Source organism: Saccostrea echinata, unplaced genomic scaffold (assembly GCF_033153115.1).
Source record: "Saccostrea echinata isolate AGI-Se365-2 ecotype Australia unplaced genomic scaffold, CSIRO_AGI_Sech_v1 ptg000010l, whole genome shotgun sequence".
Classification (NCBI taxonomy): domain Eukaryota; kingdom Metazoa; phylum Mollusca; class Bivalvia; order Ostreida; family Ostreidae; genus Saccostrea; species Saccostrea echinata.
The window spans coordinates 4,250,001-4,274,090 of NW_026889759.1; the positions used below are offsets into that span (position 1 = coordinate 4,250,001).

At 34.0% G+C, this 24,090-nt stretch overlaps 3 protein-coding genes across 3 annotated transcripts in view; 1 reads left to right on the forward strand and 2 right to left on the reverse strand.

The window, feature by feature from the left end:
- LOC133184605 (integrin beta-1-binding protein 1-like) overlaps nt 1–3,923 on the reverse strand; it is a 4,348-nt gene extending 425 nt beyond the window's left edge. Inside the window, exons 1-5 of the mRNA XM_061319693.1 lie at nt 3,868–3,923; nt 1,652–1,819; nt 940–1,035; nt 532–681; nt 1–10 (exon numbers count right to left, since the gene is read on the reverse strand). The exon at nt 1–10 is cut by the window's left edge and continues 425 nt beyond it. Of these exons, the coding sequence (XP_061175677.1) occupies nt 1–10; nt 532–681; nt 940–1,035; nt 1,652–1,819; nt 3,868–3,897 (454 nt within the window). The 5' untranslated portion in view covers nt 3,898–3,923. The remainder of the gene's footprint in view (nt 11–531; nt 682–939; nt 1,036–1,651; nt 1,820–3,867) is intronic.
- Nucleotides 3,924–4,177: 254 nt separating this feature from the next.
- On the forward strand, nt 4,178–10,174 carry LOC133184199 (transcription elongation factor A protein 1-like). The gene is made up of 9 exons (XM_061319132.1): nt 4,178–4,368; nt 4,612–4,680; nt 4,797–4,908; nt 5,350–5,574; nt 6,360–6,413; nt 7,005–7,159; nt 8,290–8,436; nt 8,943–9,014; nt 9,189–10,174. The coding sequence occupies exons 1-9, from the start codon at nt 4,300–4,302 to the stop codon at nt 9,195–9,197; spliced, it is 912 nt and encodes a 303-aa protein (XP_061175116.1). The 5' UTR covers nt 4,178–4,299; the 3' UTR covers nt 9,198–10,174.
- A 230-nt stretch (nt 10,175–10,404) lies between these two features.
- LOC133184197 (uncharacterized) lies at nt 10,405–20,164 on the reverse strand. Its single transcript, XM_061319130.1, has 19 exons — nt 20,134–20,164; nt 19,409–19,625; nt 18,745–18,809; nt 17,492–17,604; nt 17,145–17,213; nt 16,923–17,063; nt 16,611–16,737; nt 16,408–16,525; nt 16,105–16,268; nt 15,696–15,840; nt 15,440–15,587; nt 15,242–15,328; nt 14,946–15,110; nt 14,672–14,852; nt 14,255–14,511; nt 13,384–13,533; nt 13,197–13,275; nt 11,234–11,342; nt 10,405–10,930 (listed from the first exon to the last, which is right to left on the reverse strand). The coding sequence occupies exons 2-19, from the start codon at nt 19,483–19,485 to the stop codon at nt 10,843–10,845; spliced, it is 2,283 nt and encodes a 760-aa protein (XP_061175114.1). The 5' UTR covers nt 19,486–19,625; nt 20,134–20,164; the 3' UTR covers nt 10,405–10,842.
- Nucleotides 20,165–24,090: the final 3,926 nt, after the last annotated feature.

Below are 24,090 nucleotides of genomic sequence, written 5' to 3' on the forward strand. Positions count from 1 at the left end.
TGGCTAGTTCCTGAAGGAAAAAAAAAGTCATATGAAACATGCTGGAATTTCCTTTCAAGTCCAGCTGAAAAGACAGCTGGAATTGCATATATGAAACATGCTGGAATTTCCTTTCAAGTCCAGCTGAAAAGACAGCTGGAATTGCATATAATAAGACTTAGATCAAAAACATTTTGGGCCAAAAACATCAAAAGTAGTTTTTTTCCTTTTGTTTTGGGAGGCAGAGTTGTCTCTCTTTTTCAAACTGAATATTATTTTTTGTGTTCTCTCTTATAATTTGATACTTAAAATAAAGTTTTTCTTTTTTTTTCATAGAGAGTTTATTGAAAGAATGTAGTTTTAAAAAAGAATGCATTTCGAAACTTTGCTTTTTATAAGTAATGGTTGAATAGCTAAATTTTCCTTCAAAGTGAAAAGTAGATTGAATTATTCCTATTTCAATATGTGAATAAAATTGATCAATGCAACAGTGTTTGATCTAATGCAGCCATGCCCAATAAAGTTAATTTCAATTATTGTTGCCATTCATACCTCACTGTGGCATTGGAAGACAAAGCACTGAAACACCTCCTTGTTGACCTGTAGCTGTCCAATTTTTAAAGCAATGTTAGGGCGACCAAATCCATCCTCATACTGGACTACCTCAGCCACTGTGTGGAGTGGGTGTCTCTGTAGAACCTCCTACAAGACATAAACAGACAGGCAGTCAAGCTGCAGATGATTTGATAATCTATACAGTCTTGTTACAACCAATAGAAAGCAAATGAATTCCATTTTGACATCATACATTACAGTCTCATTGATGCAATGTTTACAACAAACTTATTTAAACATTCAGAAATCAGTTGTGTGGTATTTAGAGTGTATAATATTGATAACTTAAAATGCTTTATTTGATTTGAAGCTGATATAAGTTTAAGAATGAAATAAATTGCTTACTTGGGTCCTTTTATTTTGGACTTGTATTCCATGTCGAGAGACGGTAAAGAAAACTTGATCTTTTTCTCCTACAGTAATGGGAATGTCACCTGATATCTGCAATACAAGACACAACATAGTTAATCAGACTGACATTGTTCAATACATAATCCAATACATTATAAATTATAATTTTTCTTGGATGAATCAGACCAGGATGTCAAAAACAACATATCCACAGTCATGTAATCTTTTATAAGAGTTTGATGTAAACCAAGCTACTTAGATCCTACCTGAGCTTCCTCCACCCTGTCTATAAGCTGAGTATTTGTATTCAAATCTATAAGCTAAAGCTAAGCTTCTGTATTAGATCTTACCTGAGTTTCAACCAATCTGCCTATAAGCTGAGCTTCTGTGTTAGATCTAACCTGAGCTTCCTCCACTCTGTCCATAAGCTGAGCTTCTGTGTTAGATCTTACCTCAGCTTCAACCAATCTGCCTATATGCTGAGCTTCTGTGTTAGATCTCACCTGAGCTTCCTCTATCCTGTCTTTAAGCTGAAAACTGTGTTAGATCTTACCTGAGCCTCAACCAATCTGCCTATAAGCTGAGCTTCTGTGTTAGATCTTACCTGAGCTTCAACCAATCTGCCTATAAGCTGAGCTTCTGTGTTAGATCTTACCTGATTTTCAACCAATCTGCCTATAAGCTGAGCTTCTGTGTTAGATCTTACCTGAGCTTCCTCCACTCTGTCTATAAGCTGAGCTTCTGTGTCTCTCTTCTGTGAATTTCCTATAGCTATTTTTTCTATATTTCCTAAATAGTAAACATCAAATGTCTTCTTCTGCATCAAAATGTGTTCTTTTTCTTTCAGTTTCATTGTGTTCTCATTTATCCCTGTCTAAAAATGAAGGACAGGTAGAGGATCACTGGTAAATGTTAAGATTAGCTGAGTTAAACAAAGTGCTGACTTAAAAAGATAAGATATGAATTTTCAGTATATGTATCTGATTTGAATCTTTAAAGTTAAGAATTTCCCTAAATGGCCTCATCCTGACCCAGGAAGGGGGAGGGAGAAGGATAAAAATTGAATCTAATAATGACTCAATAAGGATGCTTTCATTTTAAGTTTTATCTTTTCTGCCCTTGTTGTTCTTGAGAAGACAATTCCTAGATGAATTTTTAATAAGCCGTTCATTTAAACAAAATTAAATCTCTATCAAAAAACATGCCAAATGATGTTTAGTTGCAAAGTTTTGAAGACCCTGGGCTAGGGGTTCAAAAGAAATCCAAAACTTGAAAAGTTTCCATATAAAACACATTGCACACCACATGAAACAGCACCACACACTCTTAACTTCGAGTACCATGGTCAAGGTAAGCTAATAAATACATGATGCAATAGTCTAATACATTACCAAGGAGATGCAGATGACTATTTCTTGGCTAAAACTGGCCCAGTTTCCAAACAAAATGAAAATGTCAAATAACTTTGAGAGACATGCAGACAGACAAATGAAAGATTAACTTTGATCAGAAAAGGTCATTTGAACCACGAACTGAAAATCCTTGTCAAAAAAGTTTCCGATTATCAATTACAGCATCTTCTCATAAATGATATACACCTCAGCCACCTGATTTTTAACTTTTTGCAGAGGCATTCTTGGTAGATATGGCAAGAAATTAGTGCTGACTTTCACCTATGTTCAATTGTAACCCTGTTACAAGACTATTTAATCCAGTAACATAGGTTACATATATCTCTCAATTAAAGATGGTGGTCATTTAAATCCAAAAGGGGTCTTAAAATTTTTAGGTTACACTGGTTACAACTATATTCCATTGGTGATAATCGGTTACAATGGTTACAGGTCATCTAAAACCAAAAGGGGTCTTTATTTTTAGGTTACACTGGTTACAACTATAGTCCTTTGGTGACAATCGGTTACAATGGTTACAGATCATCTAAAACCAAAAGGGGTCTTTATTTTTAGGTTACACTGGTTACAACTATATTCCTTTGGTGACAATCGGTTACAATGGTTACAGATCATCTGAAACTGAAAGGGGTCTTTATTTATAGGTTACACCGGTTACAACTATATTCCTTTGGTGACAATCGGTTACAATGGTTACAGATCATCTAATAACCTAAAGGGATCGGATCTTTATTTTTAGGTTACACTGGTTACAACTATATTCCTTTGGTGACAATCGGTTACAATGGTTACAGATCATCTGAAACTGAAAGGGGTCTTTATTTTTAGGTTACACTGGTTACAACTATATTTTTTTGGTGACAAATCATATAAAATCCAAGTGGGAACTTGTAGATACAGATGTAACCACTGTAACCATTGTAACCAGTGTAACCAATTAATAACTGAATAAATGAAAAATGCTGACCTGTTCACCAGAAGCTGTGTTACTGGTTACAAATGAAGATAAGAACTAATCACTTTGTAACCACTGTAACCAGTGTAACCCTGTAACCTTTGTAACCAGTGTAACCAATGAAAAATGCTGACCTGTTCACCAGAAGCTGTGTTACTGGTTACAAATGAAGATAAGAACTAATCACTTTGTAACCACTGTAACCAGTGTAACCCTGTAACCTTTGTAACCAGTGTAACCAATGAAAAATGCTGACCTGTTCACCAGAAGCTGTGTTACTGGTTACAAATGAAGATAAGAACTAATCACTTTGTAACCACTGTAACCCTGTAACCTTTGTAACCAGTGTAACCAATGAAAAACTGAATAAATGCTCCCCAGTGAAAAGGCTATGTAACCTGTGTTACTGGTTACAATTGAACATAGGTGAAAGTCAGCACTAAATTCTTGCCATATATGATTCTTGGAGGTGTGAGGAAAATACTTTAATCGGTATTTCGAAAGGTATAGAAATGAAGCGGACAACACATTATATCCTATATATCTCAAACTTACACTCGATTTCAGGTTTTTTCTTGGAAACATATCAATAATCAATTATTATATTTTCGATTAATTTTCTTTGAAGGCTTACTTTCTGTTTATCACAGTAAACCTGTCTGGGGTAAACTTTTAAACTCCGGATTTCATAAACAGAGTTCCTTTACCAAACTTTACTATAAAGATTATTCTTGAAAATCTCATGTATTGGAAATCAAATGATTTTTTTAAATCTAACGATTTATTCATTTCCTGCATAAGAATAAAAAGAACAAATTTTTAAAGCAACATTTCCAATCGGGTTCGGTGTTCTCTTAGCGCCATTAGTGCCCTCTAAGAAAAACAATCAAATTTAGAGGAGACAAAATCCCCCAATATTCCCAAGAAATAGTCGCAAATCAGAACACAAACACATTCAATAAAGTGCATTATTATTCAAAGACAAAAATGAGCTGTGAAGACGAAGTCATGAAGATCGGAAAGAAGTTGGAAAAGATGATTTCCAACAACAGTGCCGTGAGTATTCATGCGTGTTCAAGTTATCTCCCGTGTTTTTAGAAACTATGGAAAGGGGGGGGGTGTATTGTTGTAAAGTGCTGCTAGTAACAAATTTTTTACTAACTTGAAATTTCATGTACTTAAATATTTAGCTATATGTTGTATTGTTGGGGATAACATGTCTAAATGTATCCTCGAGATAAAATGTTTTCACCAATTTCAGACTTCAGATCTGAAATGGAATATTTATAATATTTTCAGGACCACGGTGGGGCAGATGATTTGTTAAATAGATTGAAAGACATTCCTATGACTCTCACTGTATTGCAGGTATTGTTAATGTTGTCACATTATAGTTCTCAATTTAATCTTGAGAATATTCATCTGCTTTGGATCAAGAGGACAGGGTTGTTTTCAATATTGATTGTTATATTTTACTAATATAGAAAACTAGAATTGGAATGACAGTTAACAACTTTAGAAAAGCTGCATCAAAGGATGAGATAGTGGTACTTTCAAAGACTTTAATCAAGAGTTGGAAAAAACTTTTGTCCACGGGTAAGAGGCTTAATATTATTGTCATTATAAAAATAGTCTTCTTATTGTGGGTTCTTTAAATGTGTAAAGTTAATTCATTTTCAAAAGAACAATATAATACCCTTGCTCAGAAAAAAAGGTAATCATTGATTTCATAGATTTTTCAAGTAAGACAATGAAAATTAACTTGAACTGTATTGCAATACATACTTACGACAGGATATGTGTATCATGAGCCTTTGCGATCAGTACAATTGATGTATTGCTGTTTCCTTACACCTCTAACCATGGATATGTCAAAGTGATTTAGAATGCCCAACCACCCTTTCCATGTGTATTTTAACTTATATATCTTGAATCCCAGAATATTTCAAAGTTGTTTTTTTATCCCAACAAGTTTGAGATAATGTTTGACTGTAATTGAATAAAAAGAAATTATATTTACCAAATTTCATTTTTCAGATTCCACACCATCAAAACCAGAGAAAAGGGAAAAAGAAAAGGAGAAATCTTCAGGATCCCCTGATCAGTCCGACAATAACTCGGAAATGTCAGAGGCCATGGACAGTCAGAGCAGCCAAGGGAAAACACTGATGAGACAGGACTCTGAGGCATCCATAACTAATGATCCAGTTAGGCTCAAGTGTAGAGAGCTTCTGGCTGCTGCACTTAAACTGGACGATGATAGTAAGACTCTTCTACTCATTAAAGTATCTTTGTATCAATCTGTATATTGCTCTTAAATGTATTTTCATGTAAATAATTGTATTTTCAATACCTTTGACTTTGAATATGTTTTTTTTTGGTTGTTGAATTACTCGGGTGATGTATTGCTACTTGTCTTTATCAGTCCTTTGTAACCTTACAAGTTTCTCCTCTGAAACAGATGAACTACTGTAGTTTTGAGTAATATTTAGAGTGAAAGGGAAGAAATAGGCCTATCCGGGATTTCATGGTAGGGCTAAAGTGGTCATGATTTGAAAAACATAATTTATAAAAATGAATTACATGTATATCTCTGTCTTTGAACATCTTCATTACTCATGTCAAACTGAGTCCACCCTTAAAAATATTTATGTTAGATTACTCATGTCAAACTGAGTCTACTCTTAAAAATATTTATGTTAGATGTACCCCAACCTACAATTTTCAAGGTGGGTAGGTAGGGAGAGTTTTTTTTTTAAGTATGACTAACAATATGAAATTTTTCTTTCGATTATAAAGTAAGTAACTGAAACATTAGAAATTCACTGTTGACTGAAAAGGAAACGAATTTTGTAGCAGAGCAACATGAAAAGATTTTATGTGACAAAAGGATAGCTTATGTTTGAAAGACCATTTAAAAATATCCCGATATAGAGGTGATGTTCAAGCTCCATGAGCTTGTTTTGTAGACTTCATGTTTATAATGCCTTACCAAGATGATATTTTGTTTAACAAACTATAAGTCTCTACACATATTTTCTTTACAGCTCATATTCCCAATGCACAGAGCCCCTTAGAACTTGGAGGAAAGATTGAAGACGGTATCCTTGTCTTGTAGTGCAAAATCAGCAAGCACTATCAAAATATTTATTACAATGAAATATTCATGCTTCAATATGTATTCAATCAAGGGTTTCAGTTGCACATGTTTGTCATAATATGTATTCGTGGAGGATTATTTTCACTGCCATTTCTATAGCTTTGAGATGAATATTTGTTCTTGAAAAGAAAAATGAGAAATAGCTTTTTAAGATTTTATAACTGTCACTTTAAATTTATATATTTACTTTTTTGCTATTTTTTTTTATTTTCAAGATAAATATTATATGTAGCAATGTACAAGTGCATTTTAAAATTTTGTAACTCTTACTAAACCATTGTGTATCATTAGGTAAATATCTGAGACTTTAGGTAATCATTTGTTAATGTTCCAATCCATTTATTATATAATTTGAACATTTTCAGCATGTTCTCTGAAGCAGCTGAAAAATTTCAATTAATTCTCAACAGAATCAAAATAATGAACAGTTTCCTTCACATTAAAGGAAAATAAATATTGACATTTAGATTCTCTTATAGCCTTCATTTACCATATTGTAACTGGTTGAAAAATTTATCCTTGACCTGTATAGTCATATATTTAGAATTTAAGAATACAGAACAGAAATACAAAGCTCGGATCAGAAGCCGTGTTGCCAACTTGAAAGACAAGAAAAATCCCAAACTGAAAGAAAGAGTTATAATGGGGTTGATACCTCCTGAGAGCATTGCAGTAATGACAGCTGATGTGAGTTTCTTATTTAAATTCATAAAATTTCTTTTTGCCTTATACTAAGGGATATTCTACTAGTCTATATAAACAGCAACGGTAAATCAACATTAATCTTGTAATTACCTCGAATTTAGGGCCCTGTATCAAGATGCAGGTACTTTATAATATTGTAACTACCGGTAGTACCTTGAGTAATTACTTCATTTATTACATAAGTGTAGGGCTGGGACGATACAATATTTTCTTTATCGATACGTATCATGATATTTGAGCCACGATACGATATGTATCATGATATGTTGAATTAGCTTTAAAATGTTTTTTTTTGTATTGAAGTGAACAAAACATTTCTTCACAATTAAGAATAATTTATTCAAAGAAGTTGTATATCTGTTGTAAATCAAAATTATTTTATACAAGTGGTGTTTATCATTATGTATTTCATATTTATATTTATATTTTGCATATTTATTTTATATATGTAACCCAAAATGTTAAGTAAACAAAGAAAAAATGTAAGTCAGAAATTTTTTTGCGATATTTCAATATTTCTTCATATGTTTCAATATGTGTATCATCCTCACATTGAATTGATATCATCGATATCTCGATATATCGTCCCAGCCCTACATAAGTGGAGGATGAACAGAGGAAGATAACCCCATTTGGGGGGGGGGGGGGGGCACTTGGTCAAGGTCAAAAATCAAAATAATATTTTTACCATAACATATTTATGTGATGGAATATTATGACATTGTTTAAATTTTATATTTACTACATATGTAGAGGATTGTTAGAGGGCACATATATAAGAATTTGGGGTCACTTTCAGAGGTCAGTTTTCAATACATATAGAAGATCAATGGTCAGAGTAAGACACTAATGGATTTTAGACACTAATGGATTTTTAGTAACTGGTCAATATTGTTCATTTTCCTAATGTACCTTTATGTTGCCAAAAAACATGAGTATTTTTCATTATGTACAATTCATATTCACTGCAAAGCAAAAAGAGACATTTGTACATGTATATATGTTTTGGCCTCTTCCTTCGAGGTCAAGAGGTTAAGATGAAGTGTGGTGTAGGGATATATATGAAGCTGGGAAATATATTTAGCAATCGGTTATCTAAATCATATTTGAAGGAAATGGCAAGTGATGAAATGAAACAGCTAAGAGCCAAATTCACCAAGGAGTCCATTGATGACCATCAGATGGCCAAACAAGAGGGCACTGTCACAGATCTGTTCAAATGTGGAAAGTGTGGCAAGAAGAACTGTACATACAATCAGGTAAGATATACTAGAATCTAGTGTAGGGTGGGTGTTTTCAAGTAAATAAGCTAAGATCTAGCTCCAAGATGAAAATTTAAACAGGTCTTTTGCAATATCTCCCCCCCCCCCCCCCCCCCATTCAAGACCCGTTACCACTCGCAGTTCAACTGCAGATTCTGGATAGTTTGATTTGTGGAGCTTTGTGTCACAAATGATCTTTGTATGATTTCCTGGTCTACCCTACTTCAAGTTTGATTAGATGGAGATGTGCTTCATGCTTAACATACCATAAACAGTGCCTTTGAGTAAAAGCAATCAAGATTCTAACTCAGAAATCAAAAATGAACAAACAGGATTGACTATCCTGACCTTTTTACATATCCTTTTTGTACATTTTTACATGTTCTCTGCAAGGAATATGTCATTTTGAATTGGGCACCATTATCAAGCTTTGTCCAGTTGTTCCCTGTTCTTGATTTATTTAAAATCCTCCAGACTAATCAATGCCCGTTTATATTTTTCAGCTACAAACAAGAAGCTCTGATGAACCTATGACAACATTTGTTTTCTGTATGGAGTGTGGTAATAGATGGAAGGTATGCTACATAAATCTTATATTAAACAATAGAAATGACAATCTTTTTTGAGAATAGACTTAAATACCAGTATCTCAGTGAAAGATGAACTTTAAATTTATCAGTAATGGACATCCGAAAGTATGATCTCGTAAGAAGAGGGTTAAAGTTGCCATTTCTTTTTTCTTTTTTCAGTTTTGTTAACATGAAGATGTGTAAGCTTGTCATATTTGGAAGGACTGTTGGAGATTCAAGGTATTAAAGACAGCAGAAAACAGACATTGTAATCTGGGATTATTTAAGCCACTCTGCTACAGATTCAGAATGGTCCAACCTTCATTTTCATCTGTAAAATAATCATACACATTCACCATTTTGTACAGGTTTTCTATTCCCTTGGTTTTCATGTCATGCATTATAATTTTTCTCATGTAGATTCTCATTTTCTATATACATATGCTTGTTGAAGTTCATGGTAACTTGTCTCTGTGTGATAAATGGTCATTTTTAACATTTTGGTTGCAAGAGTGCTATATTGCATTAAAAAAAATAAGAGTTTTGAACTGTACATAGTTGATTTTTAATATTTACTTTCTTTTGGTAGATTATATTGTTAAAGTATTAAGGTGTTTTGAAGAAGGTTGAAAGAACTTATATATGGCTGTTGAATTCTGACTGTATCAGAAACTGATAATCAAATTATCAGAATTCTGATATTCAAATATTTCTCATTTAGAAGTATGTTATCCAAAATCAGTAATAATTGTCAAAAAATTCACATCAAGAATAGAGAATATACTCATTTTATTCAATTTTGTAAAGAAATCACCTCTGAAAGCTACATGTACTTTGTGTATCATAAAGGAACTTTAAAAAAATACTAATCCTGGTAAAAATTGGGTTTAAAAAGATGTCTGATATTTCGGGGGAAGGGATGGATAACTGTTAAATAGCAGATTTTCACTTACTTGACATTGGTTCCATTTCATCAGAGGTTCTGCTATTTTATATTGCTTATATAAAGATTCATACTACATGGTGTGAACAGAGACTTATAATGTTGCTAAATGTCCTTTTTGTTAAGATTATTTACCCTGTACAAACAGTGGAATGTACACTTAATTTATAATAATGTTACCAGATGACTTGTTATCAATAAAGAAGTGTCAATATGAATACAACCAGAAGTTACTGTGCTTGATGTGGTCTGCATATATATATGGCCTTTGCTACAGTGAACTTCAGTTTCTTAAATACCATAGATACCAGGGTATGTTGAAGTGAGTTGGAAGTCCATCCACTTTTATGTATTTTAACCTCAAAATAATGAAGTTCTTTTTCCTTGGTTCTACTAAGTTCCACATGACAAGGTTTAATTGTCATATATATAATAAAATGTTGAACTGCCAAAGAAATAACCAAGAACAGTTTAAAGTTTATTACACTAAATTTGCTTCAACCATAAAATATCTGTAGTCTTCACAATTAATGAAACGGCTACTGAACTGAGCAAATATAATACAGTATAATGCACTGGTGTCTGCTAATAAAAAGATCCATAAAAAATAGTCATGAACAGGAATAATAAGTATATACAACATGTAAAGTCATCCAACTTCTACCAACAAATGTCAGTTAAGTATTACAAAATACAGGCACGTGATAACATGTTCTTCAAAAAACAAATAATGGCAAAAACATGATTGATTCTTAAGTAACGTTAAAATATGAAGATGTAAAAGTCTCTGAAAATTGCAGAACAACAATCAAAAATAACATGAACAATAAACATGATAAGTGTATAAAAAGTGTCATTTTGAAAACAAAATTCCCTGCTTGTAAGGGTAGATTACTGGCGCTGCCAGACGGTGACTTGAGCATTTAGCTCCCCTTCTTTGGCTGTGTATTTCAGATCCTTGGTTTCTTTGAATACCAGTCTAAAATTAATCATATAGAAAATTAAACAATACAATCTGAAGTTATTAATAGCATAATTGAACAATGGTAGATTTAGGGGGGAGGGAACAGGCCCCCTTTTGTGACCAAACATTTAGGAAATATGAATAAATGATTTATTTTTTGTTAGGCATTGCTTTTATTACTAGTATACAAAAATGGGCCTAAAATAACTCACAAAACTATTCTAAAAACTACCTAAACCTTGAGCTTCCAGGGATATATTTCCATTTAAAACATAAAAACGAAGTACATGTTACAAATTAACGTGAAATAATTCTTACTTATTTCCAAGAAATGGGGCCAGATTTTCTTGACTCCATTCAGCTTGCTTGGAGACGATGACAACAATCCCAGACTTCACAGTGATTTCCCATAATCTGGCCAGCCATGCTGTGATAAAGAAAAATAGTTTAAGTCTGAGGAGGAGTCAGTGTTTTACTAGGGTATTTAGAATCAAATCTGGGGAGGACTAGCATATCCCCATCCTAACCATTCTTGGTGATGTACTTAGGGACATAGTATCAACCCCTAACCCCCACTTTTTTGCTATTAATTTAGTACGCGAGTTTTTTTATTGAAAGCTCCCCCCCTTTCTTGTTGTATGGTTAAACTCTCCCACATTACTGTGTCAAAAAAAAAAAAAAATCGAAAAGAAAGCCGTGGGAATGCCCCCCTCCCCACTCTTTTTTAAACTTTGGGGGGTGTCAGTTTTATTTTTTTTTTAAATTCCCAATTATTTTCTGCCTGCCTTCCTCCCTTTGAAAAGTGATGCTACATGCCTGGCTTTATTGTTTAAAAAGAATTGTGCAGGAAAATATATACATGCCATAGAATTTAGCCACCCTCGCATTTACTATAAGATTTTTATACATACTTTTGTGCTTATATGAGCGATCATAAAAAGAATCAGTGGTAAGCAACTTTTTTCTGTATGCTAGTAGTTTATTAACTTCCAGAATCGTGTAAGGATTTTCATTTCACCAGAATGGCAATATTTTTGGAATGTGTCTAATACGATGACGTATCAGCAACCCACATGTGTAAAGACAGCAATAGCATCAAAAACCACCCCAAGGATAAACAATGAAGCTAGGAGCACAATGTTTACCCCAACCAAATACAAGAATGGGTTAGGTTATTGTCTATCTGTACAATATTGTGGTGTTGACTCTTTCCACAACTGTGTAATCCCAAATGATATCTTGAACACATGTGGATTCAAGCAGGGGTGCTCCTGGTGTGCACCCCCACTAAAAAGAAAAAAATCATGGAAACTTGTTCACCATCATACATTGATGTAATAAGGATAGATGTGCTAAAATGAGGTTCTTCAAATTGCTGATTCTCAGGAGCTGAGAGGACTTTGCCACGGGGCCCCCAAAAGGACACTGTCCCTGACTCACTGATAGACCATGGTACAAAGACCCCTTGCCAACTGATTAAATAGTGCCCCCTCTAACTCAATATCCTGGATCTGCGCCTGTCTAATAATCTTGTTAATAATGGATATGAAGGTTAAAACCTGTCAGAGGATGATAGTCTAAGCATATAATGGAAAATGGTGTCTTACTAGTAAATATCTGACCATATATGTATATATATATAAATTGTGCAACTTGTAAAATGGACATTTTAAACCTCATCTGCAACAGAAGTTTGACCAAAAAAAAATTGTTGCTTTGCTGCCTTCAATGTTCTTTGTTTATTTAATTCTGGACTGTTCAATAAAACAATTATGCATCTGCAACAGAAGTTTGACCAAAAAAAAAATTGTTGCTTTGCTGCCTTCAATGTCCTTTGTTTATTTAATTCTGGACTGTTCAATAAAACAATTATGGACTTTTTAAGTGGTGAATACTGTTTGATATTAACCAGAAAAATATCAAACCTATTCAATACCTGAAAAGCTCATAACAGTTAAGTATTACATATAAAGGTAAGCAACTTAAAGTACTCATGTGGATATAAGCAAAGGCCTTGAAAATGTTATTATCCACAGCCATAAGATTTAAAATCTCTGTGAAATTTCTTTCTTTCTTTCTTTCTTTTTTTTTTCATATTCCAATATTATATTTTGGAATTGACAAAATTTTTACGACATCTATAAAATACACTGTACTATTAATGCATTAATATGAAGTCATCATAGATGACTGATCTGAAGTCCAAAAGCATAGTTTTAGGTTTTAGTTTAAAACTATTACTACTGTATGGAAGAAAACAGTCATCGTTGTCTTTTCTTACCTTTAGCATTCATAGTTCTGTCCAGGAATGTGACAATGGTCATATTATGATCGCAAATTTCATTGGGTATCCATGTCATCTAAAACAAAAACATTAATTAATAGCTTGATTCAACTAGAATTTCTCATGAATACTTAAGAATTTCTCCAACAAGAGTTGTGCTCTTGCACAATTTGAGGGGACATACCTGTTTGAATACTGCTTGATCAGGCTTATAAACTCCAGTCATGGTAGCCATCTTTTGCTGTCCATTGCTTGTATTATAGGTAAGAGTTTTACCATTCTGAAGCTTTTCTGCAGCATCAATAAACCTGGCTGCAAAGTCTATACCCAATACCTACAACCAAAACATGGACAATTTTAATGTTAGCCTTTTTTTTCTCCATCAAATGTTACTGAACAAGAGTTGTGAACTTGCATTTTACTATACTAGTTAAAGAATTAAAGCCTAATTAATTGCAGTATGATACTGGGAGAAAACAACTTGCAGAGTTACAAGCTCTAAATGAAGCAGCAAAATCAGGAATCAGTGAATACAGTATATTATTAACGTAGTTATCGAGGTTCAATCAAGGGTATACGGGAATTTACCCCTGGTTTTATTCCATACACCCTGAGGCTGAATACAACCCGGAGTAAATCCCCGTACACCCTTGATTGGACCTGGATAACAGATTTATTTCCTATGTAACCAAATAAATTCTTTGTAAACGCAAGTCCAATCAATGGTGCTTAAAACTATCGATAAGATTTACTAAGTGCTACAATGCATCGTGATGTCATGTTATCTGCTTTTTGTGATAGAGAAACTATGTATTGTGACGTCACATTATTTACCCCTGGCTCAAGCCGGGTATAGGGAAATTTACACCTGGCTTGCTATCCAATCAAATATCGTGTTATAAGCTGGATAGGAAATAATGTATGTTATAAAAGTCACACTGTACATAAACTTTCAGTTTTTGCCGACACCAACCACAATGTGCCGAGTATGAAATGCCTGCAAAATTAAACCTCTTAATCCAAAATACTCTAACAATATTTTTATCTTAACTCACATTCTGAAAGACATTGGTAAGTTCTAGTGGCCCCCTCCCTGTGCCACTCCCCAGCCATACAGCTGAGTTGGTGTCACATTTATATGCCTTCTGTAGGGAGAGGCAATGGTGAGCTACACAATGTGGAAAAGAATCACGGAATCCAAACTCCATCTCCAGAATTCCATACAGAGAGTCCTCAGTATCAAAACCGTACTGGTAATTGGTCGTGGGCACCCATTTAAATTCCATCTCATCCTCATTAGGTACTTCCTTCTCTGCAAAAATTCAATGAAATAAAAGTCTTAAAACAGAATTATTCATTGAGTATGTTGCTTACCATTTGCTCTGTAAATGTCTTTGTTATCCTCTAGACATTACTGTGTGTGCCATTTTACAAATTACATACAGAACTGAACAAGGAACTTATCTCCTTACCTTCTACTCCAACACCCAGAACAAAGACCTCATCCTTGATAAGTCTTGCTGGAACGTCTACTTTGTCTGCTTGTTGTAGAGATCTTGCCATGCGGAATCCAGCATGCTGAATAAAGTGTCGTCTGAAGGCAAATCTGGCAAACTTTGACGCTTCATCACCAGTGGCTATCCAGGATCCACCCTAAAGAAATGAAATTTGCATGGAATTCATTCAACTTTATTCATAGAAACCTGTGATTTCTTGCAAATCATATGCTCAACATAAAACACTGACCAGGATAAGGTTGTGCCTGCCATCAAAGCAAGGAGAGGAGAAATCATCATAAAACCAGTGGCTGTTATAACCATTCAGACCATTAAAGTGGTCTTCTGCCCATTCCCACACATTGCCAAACATATCATGGAAACCAAGCTCATTGCCTGGGTACATGTTGACAGGCTGCAATTAAAAAAATATGTTTAAACATTTGTAACTTTTATCCTTGTTATTTGAAATTTCTCGAAAAGTAGAGCAAGTAACGATAGAAGAAATGAAACTTTGGCTGCATATGAAGTGTACAGACGACATACTGTTGATGAGCCATATTGTAAGTTAATATTGGCCTTTGGTTTCTTCTGGTAAATGATGTCACCCTCTGTTCCTCCATTCTTCATCAACTGAAAGAGTTTAAACATCTGTTAGATACAGTCTTGCTCCTTGAAGATCAGTTTTGAAACTCAGAAGAAACTGTGACAGAAATAACAAACAACCTAACAAACGACCCTCACCTTGTTTCCTTTCATCACATTTCGCTCAGCCTCTGTTGGAAGTCGGAATCCAAAACCCTTCCATGCACAGAAAGCCCTAGCTTGATGGTAGTTCACATCCACTGGCCAATCAAGGGGCATAGGCATCACATCAAACATGGCTCTGTACCTGTCAAAATAGATCATTTCTTTAGCTACAATTCAATTCAAATTAATATACCTATCCCAATCCTTCATTCAGATTTATACTGGTTCACATAAATATGGTAGTCCTTACATGTAATTTCTCTTTTCTCCTCCATTGATGATCTCCCTGGAATGACCATTTGTCAGTGATCCATTCATAACCCCATTACTGACAGTATTGGGGAGGTGACAGTGGGAGTACTGAGCCAAATCAGCCCCACAACCTCCTTTACATCCTGTAAGAGACATCATTAGGTTCTATACATATATATCATTTTAGCTCTTTTGTGTACTGTACCACTTTTACAATTCAAAAAATCCACCCACCACCCTCAGAGAACTGAAGTACAAAATGTACATTGAGATAAAATCTACGTTATCTCTAAATAGATAACATTTTGGTGTACATTGAAAATAATTCCCATATATCCTCACTTGAATTTAAAAAACAAAATTATCCATTGGATTGGCTGCACGGTCCCTTAATTATAGCCCCTCACCGTGATTGCACACCCAGAAGACGGGGTGTTTGGATTGTCTGTACTGCTTCCACTTCCATCCCTCCTCAGTCCAGAACTTCTCATCCTCATACCCCCCACTCTCAACAAACTCCAGGAATTCTCCATTGGTTACCATAAATTTGGAGGCCTCGAATGCAGGAACTCTAAAATTTGAACTTCAATGTTACAGACATGCAGATTTGAGTCAGATCTTAATCACTAAATACAAAGATTTGTTATATCTTTTTCATGCTTAAAAAATTTAACTGTACAGCATCACTGAAAAGTTTTAACGATTTTCACCTGGTGGAAAATTCTCCATATTCATTGTCCCATCCATAGGATGGGAACTCTCTGGGCTTTCCAAAAGTGACATCTTGTGCCTCAACAGATATCAGGGGATTCTCCTCAACTCTTCCACCTGCATTTATCAATCACGTAATTTTTCCAACATATATGTATTCTTTACTCTTGATGTCTTAATAGTAAAACAGATATCATCTTACCACATTTAAATGGGGCATACACCCAACCCTTTGGTTTGGTGACCAATTCAACAGGTAGCTGACGAATCAATACCGAGGAGGTCTCTAAATGGATCCTCTCATGCTCAATTCCCATCAGGATTGCCCACTACAAAGAAACGCCACCATTACAAAATATAGGTTCACGTTTGCAAAATATATTATCCTATATGTTGCTGACTACTGTGTACTATAGCAAAATAACTGCCCTCCTGAAAAGTGTATGTTAATTCCTTAAACTTTTGTCAAAAAAAATTTCAAGAATAATCCACGGTATTTTTAAAAATTACAAACCCATGGTGACTCCATAGTAACAGGAAGTTCTAGCGGTGTGTCGTGTATCACCTTCAGGACCACATTTCGTACATTTCTCCGGTACTCCACCACTGAGTCAACAGATGGCCATTTGTAGCCGCCACCCATACGGTAATTTTCCTGATTACAAAAAATGAGAGTTTAAGAGAATTGAATTTCTAAAAAATAAAATTTGAGCTGTAGAATAAATGTGAATCTTACGGTGTCATCCCAGGACATTTCATCAACACCAGTCTCAAACATTGTCTCAAACTCCAAGTTCACTCGTTCCTGAAAATTAAATGAGAAATGTTTACAATATCAATAAAAACATGATAGAACTTATCTGCACTCTGTATATATAATTATGTTGCTTTTGACATTTTTAATATATGACATATAAAGTAAAATATCAGTTTGTGTCATTTTGAATATATGAGCACTCACTAGAGCCCCACTGCATTTTGAACCCTGGATCCAGGGGAAATGAATTTCCCAATAAATATGTCACTGCTTTTGTACTTGTTTATTTGTTCATAAATTAAAACATCTTAATTTTTGTTACATACATTGATGAGGCCTGCTAACATAAGTTTGTTGACGTACACCACGGCAGTGTGGCAGAAGTAGAAAATCAGTGGCAGACGCAATCTGTCTGGGCATTTGTAAAACACAGAGTCATCTAAAACACAAAAAGACAAAAAATGAATGAACACCATATCTGAAAAAATTCTTTAATTCTCCTAAAAATGAAGAAGCATTCCAGTGATAAACTTTTGTAAGGCCTTTTGAACCCCTTAAAGAAATTAAAATTCAAGCACAAAATGATACCTATACAATGCACATTCTTTTATTAAATATGTTGCTTTCAATGTAACTTTCTTAAAATGTTTTGACCTCAAGTCAAGATCATGAGTGATGACACACCCCAGGTCATAAGTTATCTTTGTGTGAAATATAAACTACTCATGTCTCTCCATTAGAGTTATATATGTGTACTAGAGATGGATTATAACATTTTTCTTAAAGTGACATAAAACTTAACTAAATGACCTTGACCCAGGTCATGTCACACCTGTAGGTGTCAACTAAAACCTTGAAAGTCATTCTTCTCATAAAAGTTATGGACCAGGCATGAATTACACTCTTTTTCCTATCAATGACCTTGAACTTGCCCAAATGATCTTTGGTCATGGGCAGGATATGTCCTCATGTCATAAAAAAAATCTTTGATTTAAGTTCAAACCTCCAGTTTTTTAATTCCATTAAGATAAGGCCAGGGTGGAAATTGTAAATTTTTTTTGTCAGGGACCATGAACTTGCCCCCAAATAAACATGGGTCAGATCATGACATGGCCTTAGGTCATAAGCAATCTTTGTGTCAAGCACAAAAATTAAGAAAGTTATGGACTGGTCACAAAAACACTTTTTCTGTCAGTGACCTTGGATTTCTCCAATTTCCCCTAAGTCAAGGTCATGACACATACTCTCGACAAAAGCAATCTTTGTGTAAAATGAGAGCTTTTAATGTTTCTCCATTACAAAGTTACAGACCAGATGCAACTGCACCAACAGACAGACAAAGCAATTCCAGTATACACCCCAAACTTGGTTAGCCGGGGTATAATACTATAAGGACAGAATTTGATAATTATCACATTATCTAACATGAACATGTTGTACATACTTTATTTGCCATGCATACTACATTGTCTAGAATGAATTAGTAATGCAGAAACAGAGAATATGGGGACTGCACACTCAAAGATCAAAGTGCTTTGTCCCTTTTGTATAGCATTTAAATTTGTCTGGAATTCAATACCTTTTAGTGCAGTGAACAAGCTCTCGTTCAGGTCATAACTGTTCTCAAAATATTCACACAGTTCTCTGAAAATACAAAATCAAAATAATGATAACATCTGTGACAGTTTAATACACATATTGTCATGATTAACTGACACAGTTTTAGGTTAATGGGAAGTTATGAAAAGAGTCACTGGGAACACTTATGTAAAAAAAAATTCTGCAGAAAAAAAGTTACGTAAACAAAAATTCTTTAGTATCATCATTTCAAAGGCATTTACACAATCTTCTGAAATGAATGACTTTAAATGTGTAATCAAACCACTTTAGAAACATATTTGAACATCCAAAAATGACTATATAATCAAACCACTTTAGTAACATTTTTTAAAATAAAGATGCATGAATAGGTAATTTTCAGTCTAAATTTATTGATGATTTTTCATTATGTCACATCTACTACAATTCTAGATATGCTGAATTCAGAACGTTCTCATGAAAAATTTTTAAAAAAGGCAACGACTCTTGCTTTCGTACCAGCATTAAATGACATTTTCTTCCAATGTTTTTGAACAACTTCTGTTCAAGTGTGAATATGGAATTTGAATTTAATTTATAATGTCCAGAGGACTCACTAAGAAAAGTATTAAATATTCATGCATCATGCAGATGGATGTTAATACCTTTTTGTACAATTAGACAAGTCCGGTGGCCTTAATGACTTAAAGGTAAAGTTCCCAGTGAGAATTTTGGACTGCATTCTCGGACACAGTTTCTTTGTTGTGAATTTTAATGACACCAGACACAGCTCAGGATTATTAACTCTAACAGTTCAAGACGTATATATCTCGGTAGCTTTGGCAACTGAAGAGGATAGCTGGACACAGCAGAATGAACTTCCTAAAATTTGTGTATATATATATATATATATATATATATATATATATATATATATATATATATATATATATATATATATATATATATATATATAACCAACAAAACAAACATAATAAAAATAAATAAAACCATGCACACAAACTATAATTGTGTAAACTTCATTTTGCTCTAGCGAATAAAACAGACCTTGATCATTCTTTTCATAATTATAATTTATATATAATTATAATAGCTGTGGTTAATTAATTGGCTCCTTCATTAAATTAAAAAAAATCACTCGTCAAATAAATCAGCATGAACTTGGATTTAAAACTCCGGTAGCTGAACAACATTTAAGAATTATCAGACAATCCATTGATAATATATGTAATTTAATGCTATTACACACATGTACACTGTTGCGCAACTATATAGATGGAAATAATTTAATCAACGCATACTTTCCAAAAGTAAAAATCTTTCTTTAATTGAAGAGTCAAGTTTTTTTTAGATGGCATTACAATCATACCTGTTAATGTGACCGCAACCTACTCGAGTATGGTTTTCTTCTCACTAACCGCGGCAAGTTATATTGACTCACGTGTAGACGACTCACGTGTCAAGGCTTCTAAGCGCGATTGGTCGCACCTCCAGAGTAGAGTTAATTCCATTGGTCCGACGGTTTCACACCCCTGATCTCTTTGCACATGTAGGTCAAACTGACCAGCAAAACAAGACAAAATACAAAACAAACCAGCGAAGTACCGATACTTTAAATCAAGAACATCAATACCTCGTAGAATTTCCAATCCACTTGCCTCACGAAGAAGGAGAAAGTAGATCGATTTTGTTACATTCATTACCCCCTTGTATATTCTTTTCAATAAAACGGTTTGCAATGAAAAGAAACCGGCCCTCAAATTTCCATTTCTTGACAGTAATCACGCATTCTTGAACCATACATTAACAAGGCAATGTCTTGTTTAAAATCCCCAAACTGTTAAATAATTATGCATGACATACACAATGTACGTTGAACAGCGTATGGGAGCCCCGTGGATATATAACCCACGGGTATGACAGAATACGAGACAATGGTGACTTTTTTGCATGGGCCTCAATCGTTGTCTAAAAATGAATTTACAGTTGATCATGTTGATGTCCATATTTAAAAGTACAGAACAGAACATTTATTTTCTAATTTAGAGCCCATAACAGTCAAGTATGAAATTATTATAATAATAAGGAAAAGATATGCCAATGGATAGCATAACAATTTGTAAATGACATTAATTGCTCATTTCAACAATAATATTGTACTATTTCAGTTAAAGGGAATACTATATATAAAGGTGTATGGTTACTACAACATGTTATCATTTATGAATTTGCCCACAAAATTAAGAGTTTCTTTGTCTTCAGTATTGAGTAACTAAAAAAGTACATGTACTTTCACTAAGAGTTAAGGTGACTGGACGTTACTATGTTACAAATCTTGCTAACTTTGGTTAGGGGCTTAATTAAAATATACTCTGTCTCATTCCCCTACATGTTGTTAACAATAAGTGTATTAGATAAGAAAACGTCGGGAAGATATGGTATGGTATAGTGAAAACTAGAGGGATGTTAATGATGGAAAAAGAAAGGACATTTAAAAAGCTAATTTTTTTTTGGTTGGTGTGGACTTAGGAAAAATTTCTGGATCCACCCATGGTGGTGATTAATTTCCGGTTGCTTGTCGGAAATCTGCTTGAATTAAGTATTCTGTTCCTACACATTTCTCGCAAAATCTATGGTGATTCAGATTTCATGTTTCAATTATATGTATAGAAATTAATAATTTACGACAAATGATAAATTAGTTTGAGCTAGCTTGATCATGCAATAACCTCTACACAGATCATCATTTTAGACTATGTTAACGGATACTGTAAACGATATGACGTAAGAAAATTAATGACATGTGGAATTTGCAATCAAACAAGCTTCCAAAACGAGCATTTTTATTTAAATATTGCAGGAATAGTTGACATCTAAACTGCAACTTTACTAATTACATTAATTAAAAATTTGTATTCAGAAATTTAAGTGCGAATCCGGTTTCATAGGCGGGTGTCATCACGATTGAATCTCCGTGTGATAATGGGGAATCATGGCTTAAAAGAAGAGTGAAAATTCGCTCTCTCTGTTGATTCATTAATAAGTGATTTTAGTACTGCACAAAGAAAAAGGACAAAGTGAAACTACGAAGTAATTCGAGTGTATTTAACATAAATTGACATTCTGTATGAAGTTAACAATATTTCGAAAAATGCATAACCACAATAAACTTCAATGAACTGTTTGTAGCAAAAAGCGAGAAAGTTCGTGTTTAAAAAGTTAACCATAGATGCGGCCACTGCGGGTCTCCTTCTTTAGCAGGCTGATCTTGGGTCTTGAACGCTTGGAAATTGGTCCGACATTCTCCTTCCTTGCGATCTGTAGACATCGCTGCAGAAATGTGTAGTTCATATGGAAAAAGAACATGTACAGTGCAAGAAAAGTGACCCAGAAGGACATAGGTGACAGCGTTGTGGCGACATCTTTGAACAGCCGACATATGATAGCCTTCACTTGGAGGTTCGTAAGCTGCCACAGAGCCCCAAGCTTGAGCCATTTGGTGATCTGCATGAACCGCATAGATATTTAGTTTTTAGGTTTCCATTTTAGAAGCATTGTGACGTCATTACAATTGTTACGACACATAAACCTTCTTTGTTACGTCACGTTCTAGTTTATATATACCCGGTACGTATACAGAAAAAAAAACGAAAAAAAAAACACCAGGAAACAATATATTAAATAGAATATATAAATAATAATGATGTAATAATAACATCCCCCTCCTCCGAAAATAGTGAGTAAAATAAAATTTTTAAAAAATGGGATATACGCAAAAGCGATGAAATTTAAACTGCTTAGGGCATGTTCTGAGTAAATGAAACTGCAGGCATATGTTCTTTATGATACATGTATTTGTATTCCATTTACAAAGGTAGTGCGTTTCCATTTTTCTACAATTAAAAAAAAAATTGGGCAACTGTCCGGGAGGTCAACATTACCCCTTGCGAAAAATTTCAACTTATTACCTCTATACATTTCTTCGAAATTTCGGGTGATCTTTACCGCTACATTTTATCAATAAGACCTTTGCCGATTACAAGTCATTACCGCTTCATATCGAATCAGCCAGCAATGCCACTGTATATAAGTTCTTTCATTATGATTCATTATAAGAGATTTCCAGACAGCAGTACTGTACGTCAAGCAAATGGCCTTCAAAGCTCTACAAATGCTCTTTTTTAAAAACTTCCTAAAATGTAGATAGATAGATTTTAAATAAAAAAAATGAGGAAAAATACATCCTGCTTAAAGTCTTACTTTCACCTCCCCGTGGTGAGCAGGGGAAACAGGTCTTATGTATGTATTATTTTGTACTTTTAATCAACCTGTACGTGCATAAGCCGCTGACTAACGAAAGAGGCAATGTAGCGGTAATGTATACTTTTAAATGTAGCGGTAATGTAACCTTTTCTGTATAGGTAATGAGTACCGTATGTAGCGGTAATGAAAATGTAACGGTAATGATATGCCCCCACCTCTCCTTTTTCTGCATAAGGTCTGAAGTACTTAAAAGATTATGTAATCAGTACAGCAATGGGTTTGTTGGTCGGTTTTATCAATATATATTGTTATGTCAAGGTTTTGTTATATACACATACTTATCTTTTATATTATTTAGGAGGCCCGACATACATGTAATTACCGACATAATCCGATTGAGAATTGCTCAAATATGTTTTTACTTGTATATTAGTTTATATTAATTTTGTGTCCAACGTACTCTTTGCTAAATTTGGGAACAATGCTCAATAAATTGGTTATCAAGACCCTAAAACAAAACAGTACTCTTAGCCATTTTACCCTCTTTTGAAACTTCTCTTGACCTCAACCTTTCAATATTAAGATTCATATTCAATAGAAATGTTACCAATCGAGAATCCCGTCCCACCCCACCCAAACGGAAAAAAAATCTTTAAGCGATTTTCGATTTCATTTTTTGCAGGCGATACCATTATATTTTACTACTGTGTGGTCCCTTACCGAAAGCTTTATTTGATAACAGTAACCGTCAGTGCATTGCCCACCCGCTCCCTTTTTCCGACACACGGACAGCTTTTTATTTTGGGTTCTAAAGAAGAAATATTATTCTGTCCTGTTCTGATTTTATTGATAAATAGAAAAATATGTCAGAAAGACATATACATAAGAAATGAATTACCGATATGCATTTACATGCATAAAAAATACGGACGAAGACACACTTCATATTGATATATATATTTTTTGATAAGTGATTGATAATGAGGATAAGAGAAGATAATTGTATAATCACTCTTTTATAAGAATGTAAAACTACATCTCGAGGGAAAATGAATGTGAGGAT

Excerpts from the sequence above, each read along its gene's own strand:
- LOC133184197 (XM_061319130.1), bottom strand. The coding sequence starts at position 19,485 with ATGCAGTCCAAAATTCTCACTGGGAACTTTACCTTTAAGTCATTAAGG. Across the intron at positions 16,526-16,610 it reads GTATGCCCCATTTAAATGTG|GTGGAAGAGTTGAGGAGAAT; the intron begins GTAAGATGATAT and ends TGATAAATGCAG. Across the intron at positions 15,841-16,104 it reads CTTCTGGGTGTGCAATCACG|GATGTAAAGGAGGTTGTGGG; the intron begins GTGAGGGGCTAT and ends TGTCTCTTACAG.
- LOC133184199 (XM_061319132.1), top strand. The coding sequence starts at position 4,300 with ATGAGCTGTGAAGACGAAGTCATGAAGATCGGAAAGAAGTTGGAAAAG. Across the intron at positions 5,575-6,359 it reads ACTTAAACTGGACGATGATA|CTCATATTCCCAATGCACAG; the intron begins GTAAGACTCTTC and ends TTTTCTTTACAG. Across the intron at positions 6,414-7,004 it reads TGGAGGAAAGATTGAAGACG|TCATATATTTAGAATTTAAG; the intron begins GTATCCTTGTCT and ends TGACCTGTATAG.